The 11632-nt window shown below is 41.3% G+C and overlaps 1 protein-coding gene and 1 long non-coding RNA gene across 5 annotated transcripts in view; both read left to right on the top strand.

The window, feature by feature from the left end:
• The window catches only part of TMEM131L (transmembrane 131 like), a 154798-nt gene that overhangs the window by 6231 nt on the left and 136935 nt on the right, over positions 1 to 11632 (top strand). For 3 of the 4 annotated variants that reach the window (XM_026499499.4, XM_026499500.4, XM_057310137.1), the window contains exon 3: positions 2408 to 2451. In XM_026499499.4, coding sequence (XP_026355284.1) covers positions 2408 to 2451 — 44 coding nt within the window. The other variant, XM_057310136.1, reaches the window with a different exon arrangement.
• The window catches only part of LOC130543350 (uncharacterized), a 45970-nt gene continuing 38901 nt past the window's right edge, over positions 4564 to 11632 (top strand). Inside the window, exon 1 of the long non-coding RNA XR_008958654.1 lies at positions 4564 to 11580. This is a non-coding gene — a long non-coding RNA (uncharacterized LOC130543350). The remainder of the gene's footprint in view (positions 11581 to 11632) is intronic.

The following is an 11632-nucleotide window of genomic DNA, read 5'->3' on the forward strand; positions in this document are numbered from 1 at the left end:
AGCCACCCAGGTGCCCCTGTGTTTGTTTTTGTTTGTTTTTTTTTAATTCTGTATTTGAGAGCAACCATAGGTAATTGCCTTTCTCTGTTTGACTTATTTCACTTAGCATAATGCCCTAAGGGTCCATCCATGTTGTTGCAAATGGTGAGATTTCATTTTTTATAGCTGAATTGTATTTCATTATATATATATTTATATATTTATATATATAAATATATTATACACACGCACACACATACATACATACCACATCCTTATCCAAATTCATCTTTCAGTGGACACGTAGGTTGTTAACATATCTTGGCTAGTGTAAATAATGCTGCTATGAACATGGGGGTGCAGATATTGTTTTTGAATTAGTGTTTTCGGTTTCTTCAGATAAATACCCAGAAGTGGAATTGTTAGATCAATTTTTAGTTTTTTGAGGAACCTCCATGCTGTTTTCCAAGGTAGCCACACCAGTGTGCATTCCCACCAACCGTGCACAAGGGTTCCCTTTTCTCCACCTCCTCACCAACGCTTGTTGTTTCTTGTCTTTTTGATAATAGTCATTCTAACAGGTGTGAGGTGCATGTCCACCAGTATTTAAGAAACAGCTAGAGCGTACTTAGCTCTGCAGATATTTATTGAGCATGTACTGAGGGCCAGACGCTGGTCTAGATGCTGTGGGTGTCACGTTGAACACAAAACAAAACCACTGCCCGAGTGGAGCTTGCAGGCTGATGGAGGCACATAGATGGTAAATAAGAAACAAAATACATTGTAAGTTCTTTAGTCTGTTAGAAAGTCATCGGTGCTATATGGTGGCAGACCAGAAGAGTCAGGTGATGGGAGCTGGAGTTTTAGTTTACAGGTTGAAGTCGGTCCCTTTGAGAAGGCCTGTATTTGACATTTGAGCCAACCCTCGAAAGCAGTGAGAGAATTAGAATAGCTAGTGCAAGGGCCCTGAGGCACTGCCAAGGGCGTGGGGTAGGGAAATGATAGGATTTGGCTCCCGCCCTTTGAGAGCCTGGTGGTGTTGGGGAGATAAGGCTGGTAATACCCTGAGATAACATTCAAGTGCTGAAATGTAGGACCTGAGAGGAGAGAGGAGGAGCAGTGTATATTGGAGGAGTCTGTCAAGGCTTAGGGGTGGGAGGGCAGCTTAGAGACCTGCATTGGCAAAGGTGTGAATGGGACCACCTCTAAATCCTTAGTTGAGTGACAGTGTTTTTAAGCTGATGCTTTAAATGGGAATCCAGAGCTTCTAATGAAGTGTGGCTGTAGAGATTGGGATGGGTATGTCAGGGTCATCTGACAGTTGCCCGGTTCCAGGTTAAGGGCTTAGAGTACATCTGACTAGCAGTTGGGGACTGGTGGTAGGCTCTTGAGCAGAGATTAACATGATGACATTAGACGCTGGGTCCATACCAAGTGGGTGGTAAGTCGTGACCGACATTGCAGAAAATTGGTCTTACAGAGACACAAGGGGTGGATTGGAGGCAGCAGTCTTAAACAGAGCGAAAAGCCCTGTCTGTGCCGAGAGCAAGGGTTAGAAGCCAGAGGACCAGGAAGGTTCGGGATTCCTGAACCCAACAGTGGCAGGCTTCAAGAACGAACGGTCAAGATTGTGTCTGTCAGGCAAATACATGTAGTATTTAATCGGAGCTGCCCTTTTGTTTCTATTTCAAGTAACTTTTCTTTTACCCTCCTGGTACATGACACGGGGTCAGATTTTGGCCTCGTAAGTCTGGGAGAGGATTTTGGAAGTGCTTTTGAGTGTGATGTTCATGCCATTTATAAAACTGATCAGCCTTTTTATGTTGATGTCAAGATATATCAGGTATCCATGTAGGGGATTCTGAGCTAACCAGTCCATTTTCTATATTATCAGTGATGTTTATTTCGTGTGATTAAACTTAAATGTTAAAAAAAGGCTCTTGGAGCGAAGAGATGTCAAACTAGTTTTGAGATTATGTTTAGGTCATGACTTTAAGCAGGGAGAATCTTTACTTACACTATCTAAGGGATCACTTGGCAATTTATGGCTTTTAGGAGTGTCATTCTTTCAATAAATATTCATTGAATGCCTGCTGTGTATCAGGCACTATTTTTTTTTTAATTTTTTTATTTTTTAAAGATTTTATTTACCGAGAGAGAGTGTGAAGGGGCGGGGGAGGAGCAAAGGGAGAGGGAGAAAAAGAATCTCAAGCAGACTCCATGCCGAGCCTGGACACTGATGTGGGGCCCGATGCTTAACCAACTGAGGCGCCCAGGTACCCCTAGGCACTATTTTTAGACATTCGTTCCAAGTTCATCATCCATGTGATATTTAAGAACTGTTTCTTTTGGAGATTTTTGTGTTCTTTTGAAGTAACTGTTACAACATTTTTTTTTTTTTTTGGTTTTGTTTTGTTTTGATCAATAGGGTGATTCTGAAGAGAATATGGAGGAGCATTCTGAAGAACAGAGGTAAGAAAAACCACAGGAGCAAATACCTGCATGCTGAACATTGCTGCTCACTTTGGAAGCTATCTGAAGTCTTGGTATATGTACGTTTATGTTTATGTGTTTAATATATCAGTGATATACCTTGCTCTTTGGCATTTGTGGTATCTGTACTTTCTAATAATTAATATGTGTTTTAAAAATAAGGCTGTACAGAGAGCTGTTAGAAGTACCCGCCCCCTATCCTCAACTTTGCATTTTCCATGGCACACTTAATGCTGTTCCTCTTGTTAACAAATTCCTGGTGAGCATCAGGCACAGTGCTGGGTGCTGGGTATAAAATATTGAACCAAACCTGTGTTGCATGTAGTGGTGGAGTCAGACATTACTGTAGACAAAACAAAATGGTTGTGATTATAATAACTATCAATAATTAGATTGCTGTGGTATAGAATAATGAGGAAGGTGGGGTGGTCAGGTGGGGCCCTTCTTAGCAGGTGACATTTGAGCTGAAGTCTGGAGGATGTGGAAGAATAGTCATGCAGCAAACAGAGGGAGAATGCTCTGGGCAGAGGGAGTGACAGGTGCAAAGGCCCTGAGGTGGGACGCACTGGCAGCATTCCAGGAACTTGGAGAAGGCCAGTGTGGTTTGTGGGATAGTGAGGTGTAAGGTAGCACCTTAGAAACCCCAGTAAGGAGGTTGAGTTTTATTTTTTCAAGGGCAGTATGATTTATTAAAGGATTTAAAGCAAGGGCTAGCAAATCAAAAGGTGTAAACTACATTTTTAAGAGAATACTGTGGTCATGGAGCAGTCTTGGTCACTTGTCAAACTGGGATATCTGGTCCCTTGGAGAGGTACCTGGAGATTCTAAGTGGTACCTGGGCACAGGGATAACTTTCAGGGAATCAGCTTTTAGATCCCACCACCCGCATAGTCTCCTGAAATTGATCTGTCTGAGGTTGTTGCAAGCTATCCTTTTCCACCTCTTCTTTTGTAATCTCTCTTTTCCACTTTACAAAAGAAGGGCATACTTCTTATCCAGCCCCCATCTTACCATGTGCTCCATGTAAGGAGCCAACAGAGGTATGATTTGAAATACTGGCATTGGTTAGAAGAAGCGATTAACTCTGATTGGAGAGCAAATTCTTTTGTAACTCTGGTGGTTTTCAAATCTTTCCACAAAATTGAAGGGCACAATCAAATTGGCAGTTGACAGATCATCAAAAGTTATTTTTAATGATGGATCACTTTGCTTTTTGGATAAACAGTGAGGGAGTTTAGAGAATATAGGGACAGTGCTGTAACAAGGCTCCTTCCATTCACATCTGCTTATGTGAACAGCTTTTTCAGTGCTTATAGTTAAAAAAAAAAAGCGGACAAGAAAAATAATAGTCGCATGAATCAATGATGAAACTTTGATTCTTTTCATTGAAGAATGCATTTTCAGTAAATTTGTCTCCTTATGTTTAATTACCTATCAAAATTTATAAAATTTGTTGGTTTGATCAGTTATATACTAATGAAAATTATAATGATAATTCAGAAGAAGAAAATATTTAACACTTGAACCCTGTAGTCCTAGGAAATTTTTTAAAAGGCCTAACATTTCAGTTGAAACCCATAGTTTTGTTGCAAAAGGCTTTGAACATATGACGTACGTATTAGGTTAAAATCCTTGGAGAGACTATCCAGCAATACAAGAACACCTATTGGTGTGGTCAAAAAATGGATGATGCTGGGCACCTAGCTGGCTGAATTGGTACAGCATGCGACTCTTGATCTTGGAGTCATGAGTTCGAGCCCCATATTGGGTGTAGAGATTACTTAAAAAAATGAATGATGGTGGATTTCATTGCAGTAGTATTTAGATTCCATTGAATATGTTTTAAAAAGTGATCGTGAGTTTTATTTAAAAAGCCATCATTTATAATATGCCAGAAATTACATTCTTTGCAGCTATTTAAATTCATAGTATAAAATTTTAAATGTGGGACAAATGTATGAGGCAGAGTTCAGAGTTTGTCACCGTCCTCTGTTTGAGTGTATGGGAGGGAGCAAGAAGAGGTGAGGATTGCTGGTAGTGGCTCAGACGAGGCTGGTGGGGGTGGGGGTGAAGGGACAGGGGAAGTTCTGAGATGAATTTTGGGGGTGGAACAGATTCCTTACTTGCTGAACCAGTGGTGGAGCGTGAGGGGAAGAGAAGTAAGTTGTGGAGGGCTTCTAGAATTCGGCTTGAGCATCTGGAGGGATGAGAACTGAGATGGGAAAGGAAGTAGGGGAGGGAATCAGGAACTCTGGTTGCCTGTCTCATAGGAATGTCAAACTTGGTATGACACGTCCCTGTGGCGATAGCACTGTGAGCCCCAAGCGAGGAAGCCCTGGGCGGCCTCGGGGGTGGGTGCGTCCAGCCTGTGGAGAGCCTTGGTGCGCGCCTTAGCCTTTGTTCTCTCCTGTAGATCGCTGCCTTCTCTCCTTTCCCGTCAGTCAGAACTAGTTTCTTTTCCTCCATTTCCTCTCAGACTTTAAGGTATTAGTAGCTTTTATCCTTATGGGTCTTTTGACCTAGTGTCAGGTTGTTGGTGAAGGTTTGTGGGGAGGGAGAGCGGCAGCAGTGGTTTAGAACAGTGGCTTTCAAACTTTCTGACAGTGACTTACCGTAAGGGATACATTGACATCATGCTCATCTACCTGCCCATAGGCATACATGTGGACGTAGGAATACGTGTGTGCACGCTTTATTTATTTATCAAATAGTGCTTACCTTCACTACTTGTGACATACTGTTTTCTGTTTCATTTTTTTATTGTGGTAAAATATACATAATATTTACCATTTAAACCATTTTTATTATTTATTTATTTTTAAAAAGACTTATTATTTATTTATTTGGCAGAGAGAGAGACAGCCAGCGAGAGAGGGAACACAAGCAGGGGGAGTGGGAGAGGAAGAAGCAGGCTCCCAGCGGAGGAGCCCGATGTGGGGCTCGATCCCAGAACGCCGGGATCACGCCCTGAGCCGAAGGCAGACGCTTAACCGCTGTGCCACCCAGGCGCCCCTCAGCCATTTGTAACTGTACAGTTCTATGGCATTGAGTACATCCACATTGCTGTGCAGCCAGTCACTACCATCCACCCACAGAACTTTCCTAGTTCATCTTTTTTCATTAAGAAAAAAATGCTGGTTGCCACTACTGGATTGATTTTAAACTTTCTTAATCATGATTCCTGGTTTGATCAGCCCTGATCTATATATTTTAATCTTTTCAATATTAAATATTTCAGTATTTTGCTGTTACGTTATCCCTAGTTGTTTTCCTTTTAACCTGGCTTCCAAGCCTCTCCTTCTTTGTTTTTTCTGGCTTTTTTTTTTTTTTCCCCTTTGGGATTTGTTCCTTATGTGTAAAGACTAGATCATGACACGGGTTGGATGGTGCTATTAGAGAATTTTCTTTGTGTCCATTTCCTGAAAATTTAGGTTCTGGAGCTCTTTCCAAGACTTCTCTCCATAAGTGTAATGTCCTGCGATAGGTAAATGAGTCACCTAAGTACTAAGTATTCATTTACCTTTGCACAGTTGGGAATTTTTTTAAATGAAAATTTTAATACCTCCAAAACTCCTGTAACGTCTTGCTACAGTTAAAATAGACCTTTTGTTTAAGAATACATTCAGATTTACAGGAAAGCTGTAAAAATGATACAGAGACCTCTCACAGACCCCTCATGTACTTTTCCCCACTGTTAACATCTTCCATTACGGTGGCACGTTTGTTGCAACGAGGAAACCAACATTGGTGTGTTACCGTGAACTATACGCCACACTGTTTGAACTTCACTTGTTTTTCCCTGATGTCATTTTTATGTCCAGGATCCCATCCAGGATACCACATTACTTTTAGTTGTCCTGTCTTCCTAGGACGTGTTTGGTTGTGACAGTTGGTCAGACTTTCCTTGTTTGTGAAATCTTGACCGTTTTGAGGAGTGCTGCTCAGATATTTTGTAAAATGTCCCTCCGTTTGGGGTTGCCTGATGTTTTTCCTCCTGGTGAGATTGGAGTCACAGGTTCTGGGGAGGAAGACCACAGCTATAAATCGGTAATCTCTTCTCATATCAAGGATATCTGCTATCAACATGGCTTATCACGTTGATGTTGACCTTGATCACCTGGCTGATCTTTTTTTTTACCTCTTCCCATGCTACACTCTTTGGAGGCAAGTCATTAAATGGAATTAAGCTCCACCTACACCAATTATTTAGAATTCTTCTGCATGGGAGATTTGTTTATTTTCCCTCATTTGTTTATTCAGTCATTTATTTATATCGGTATGGACATACAGATATTTATTTTATGCTTTGGATTATAATCTGATATTAGATTTGCCCTGCTAGTTTAATGTCCTTTATCCTAAATCTTATTTGTGAAGTTATTACTACCTCTTTACATATGGTTTTACACATTTTTGTGATTTTCATTTTAATTACTACCCCACAATGCCAACTCTCAATGATAAATAGGACTCGAAGCCGGTAGAGCCAGTGCTTAGGAATTCTACACCACGGATGCCTCGTCTCTGAGAGCACCCATCTAGAGGGACACCCTGGGACTCGAGATAGATTTGACTATAAAGCAGAGTCTCAGGATGTCCCAAGAAAAGTGTTGGTGGCACTGACATCTATCCCCGGTGAGATCTAGATCTGAAGAGGGCTCTGAGTCTCAGTGTCCAGACTGCCCAGGGCGGGGCCTGAAGCAGACCACCATTAATCCTGGGGTGGAGGGTTCTGGAGTCGCCAGCCGATGATCTCAAACACAGTTTGGGAAAGCTTTCAGGGAAATTGGCCTCGCTGAAGATTTTGTTTGTATTAACTTGACTTAATCTTCTATGAATGCTATGTAATTGTATTTGGTTGAAAGCCAGGAAAGCAATATTTGAAAGACTTTTTCCCCTCTTGCCTCTGCGTCCCCGATTTTCTCCTGGGTGTTCTCAAATATCAGCAGTAATCTGTTCCTTCGCTGAGAGTGAGAGATTGCATTTGGGACTGAGTGATGAGAGCCAGTAAGAGCGGACTTCAGCTCTTGCTGGAATTGAATGCTCTCTGGGAAGCTCGTCTGGCTGTCTGTACATAGCTCCCATAAGCCTTGTTGGCATACATTTGTTAGAATATGAAAAGTGTGAGCAATGGCGAAGTGAACAGTATAGTATATCAGCGTTTAAAAAGGGTTGTATAAAAGTCGTGAATACCGGCTGGTCAGGTACAGGGTCTGTGGGAGTTGTCATTGCATTGAGTTTTTAATGTGCTTTTATATGATCAGTTAGCAGCAGCAAACTGTGTTCTCCTGAATCAGTTTACATCAGTTAAAGGCCGATCCTGAGAGTCGGAACATGAAGAAAGTCTTGTTAACCTTTCAGCAACATACTGAAAGATATAATTGCAGACAAAAATGACTTAATCGCTAGGGAAACTTCCTTTTGGCAGTGAAGGGGATTTCAGAGCCCCCACAGGGAATGGAACTGCTTTTCTCTTTTCTTTGTTCTCCTTTAGAAGTTGAAAGCTGTTTTTTCAGTACAACCCCCAAGTTCCTCACCTGTTGACAGGATCTTAGCTTTTTGACCTGAGCGTGCCTCCCCAGGGTTCCACTGTGTGGACTTTCTTCTCTTCCCATCTGCCGGTTCCCTGAGGTGATCTCACCTCGTGGGGCTTTATCTATACAGAAAGAACTTGAACTTCGATTGTACCTTCTAGCCAGGGGTCTCACCTGTGCAGTTGCCCCGAGAGAGCTCCTTTTAGCTTTCGGGTGCTGCTGACTTACTGAGCTCTCCGGCTCAGTGCTTCAGCCCTCCCCCAGCTGCTGCTCTGCGCATTCATTTGTATAAGCCAGAAACCAGGATGCCCCCCTTGATTCCTTCCTGCGCCCCACTGTAGTAGATGACCAGGTGTGGCTGTATCTTCAGATGGTCTGCTACCCCCCATTTTATAGCTACTCCAGGCTGTTCTCCACCTTCCTCCCTGAGTAATGTATCTCAATTATACCTCCTTTCCTGCCATTCCTCCTACACACAACCTTGCCTTCGTGATGAAGGGCAGACGTCTGAGCATGGCATAGAAGGCCTTTTGTGATCTAGGCCCTGCTCACTGCTTCAGCCTTCCTGCCCCTGCTTCTCCCTTCCCCTCTTTCACATGGACTCATGCTCTCTCTATTCTCTTCTTTGGCTAAGCCCCTTACCTGACCAACTCCATATAGCACCATGGCACTTCTAATACAGGGCATATCTCTTTAAAATCACCTGTTTCAGGGTTGTCCTGAGTCTCATTCGACTGATTCCTTAGCACCTAACCTAGTACCTAACACCTAGGTGAGAGCTGCTGCATGAAGGGATGCAAGCTCGTAACATAAATTTAAGTCTTTACATTGATTACTTGTAATGTCTCACATGTTCTTGATAGCCAAGCCCACAAATTGTATTTGCCATTGAAATCAAATAGTGGTATTAGTATTAGACATTGTGGTTTTTAAATTAGGTCATTGCAGTTGGTGTGTTTCTAAAGAGAATGGTTTATTAGCTCTGTCAGTCGTGCCCCGTGGTACCTTCTACAGACTCGTGTGGGCCCTGGGAGGGTTGCAGAATGAATGCCTTCAGTCATGGCCTTCATGGCCATAACAGTGTAAAGTAAATTTTCTTTGACTGTAATAGAGATCCTGATTTAGAAATTCTTAGAATACAAGCTTTTCAGCATGTATATAATATATGGTATATATTGTTTTCAAATCACAAAAACCTTTTGGGGTTTTTTGTGTGTTTTTTGTTTTTTTTTTTAGGTTGTGAAATTTTTAGCAAAGCTTTTGAGACCTATTTATATAATTATTTAGCCCTCAATCAGCATAAATTAGAAAAATAGTATAATAGGATCAGTATCCTAATTCTGATTTTCATTGAAATTATTGTTTCCCCTAGATTTATTTTTTTACAGACTCTGGAGTGATTAGGCTTGTGCTCATTTACAGTTTTATATTGAAAAAGATATTTGAACCAGTATATTCCAGGTATATTTTGAAGGGTTAGTCTACAGTAAAAATAAGCAAAACGTTTCATTAATGTTCACAGTCCTGAAACAATAAAGTAGGATTGAAGTCTGGAGAGCCTGGCCCATAAACGTGGCATACCCGGTGCCGGAGACTTGGTGCTCATTACCTCAGACTGGGGATTGCCTGTAGAAGCGTCTTAATTCAGCACTCGAGGTCTGACCCTCAGCCGGCTTCACAAACATCTCAGCTACTCGTCACAAGTATTTCACAGTCAGGTATCTCTGTGGAGCCTGTCTGTCAGGTGTGCATCCTGAAGTAAGAGTGAGGCAGGCTCAACAGCCCAGGAAGACTTGCCCGTGGAAAGGACAGCACGGTTATTAAAAAGTACATAAAAGATTTGGAAGGAGCTGATTTCAGACCAGAATGAAGGTACCGCTGTGAGCAAGGGAGAGACTTGGGTGTTTTGCCATTGGGAACCTAACTTCTATCTTCAAGAAAGCTTGTAGCTATATGGCTAGAGATGAGCTGACATTGTGGTTGTCTTGGGCTTCTTTTACGCAGGGAGAATTGTGCTTTGGTTACTCTTTACTCATCATGGTGGGTTGGTGAGAAACAAAAGAACTTTTCAGATGGATCCCAATATATTGGCCGCAGTATCGGTCAATTCTGTGGAGGTATTCTGGCTGTGTGTGACACCAAACTTCTTATTGCATGAAAGGGTGACAGAGCTTGGGATTTTAAGGTTCAGAGGAGAACTGTAATTTCCCAAGGCAGTATTCTCTGTCTAGGAACATAAGTATTAAAATAATAGGGTCTCCCGGGAGCTTGTTACTCTAGTTTTAAATGAATTGTCATCAAATTATTCTTTTGTTGTCGCAGTCTTCCACATATGAAATATGACTCTAGAGTAATAGTGATTCCCACCCCCCCTCCAGTAGATGTAACAAAAGAATGTTGCCACTTCACGAATAATTAACTACGGTAGTCTAGACAGTATTTCACAGATGTCGTGCTCAGTAAAGATGTTTTTGGAACCATTGCTTTCAAATTGCCTTTGCAAACTCATTTATGAATGATACAGGGGAAAGTCTTGTTTGTTTATTGTGGCCTTTCCCAATTTTCCCCCAAGCAGTGGGGATGTAGTTTTAAAAAGTCTGCTATGAACGTGAAAATTCCTTGAATTAAAAAAATTTTTTTGAAAATCTTAAGTCATTTTAAAATTACTCATTGATTCTTCCCTTTTTTTCCTCCAAAAACCTTTTAGTAAAATATACGTTTTGGGAAGATTGCCATATTTACCTCATGGCATTATTTCCTCTGCTCCACACACACGTATCCCAATTTGAGAAACATGGTTTTAGTGCTATACAGGCTGTTTCCCTCATGGCCAATTCCTGTTGTTTTTACTCAGTTTTTCCAAATATTTCAATCAGAAGACATGGCTCTGGATGGTATGTGGCTCTTGGGCTAAAACTAAACGTTATCTATTAATAAACTGTTGGGACTACACCAAACTAAAAAGCTTCTGCACAGCAAAGGAAACCATGACCAAAACAAAAAGGCAACCTATAGGATGGGAGCAGATATTTGCAAATGACATATCTGATAAAGGGTTAGTACTCAAATATATAAAGAACTAATACAACTCAATACTCCCAAAATGAATAATCCAATAAAAAAATGGGCAGCAGACACGAACAGACATTTCTCCAAAGAAGATATACAGGTGGCTAAGAGGTGCAGGAAAGATGCTCAACATCATTTATCATCAGGGAGATGCAAATCAAATCCACAGTAAGACCCACCTCACACTTGTCAGAATGGCTAAAATCAAAATCACAAGAAACAACAAGTGTTGGTGAGGATATGGAGAAAAAGGAACACTCGTGCACTGTTGATGGGAATGCAGACTGGTACAGTCCCTGTGGAAAAGAATATGAAGGTTCCTCAAAAATTAAAATTAGAAATACCATATGATCCAGTAATTCCAGTATTGGATATTTACCCAAGAAAATGAAAACACAATTTGAAAAAAATATCTGCACCCCTATGTTTGTTGCTGTGTTATTTACAATAGCCAGGATATGGAAGCAACCCGTGTTCCATTGGTAGATGAATGAATAAAGAAGAGGTCACATATACATATGTGGTGAAGAGGTCACATATACATATGTGGTGAAGAG

The sequence above is a fragment of the Ursus arctos genome, unplaced genomic scaffold (assembly GCF_023065955.2).
Source record: "Ursus arctos isolate Adak ecotype North America unplaced genomic scaffold, UrsArc2.0 scaffold_11, whole genome shotgun sequence".
Lineage (NCBI taxonomy): Eukaryota > Metazoa > Chordata > Mammalia > Carnivora > Ursidae > Ursus > Ursus arctos.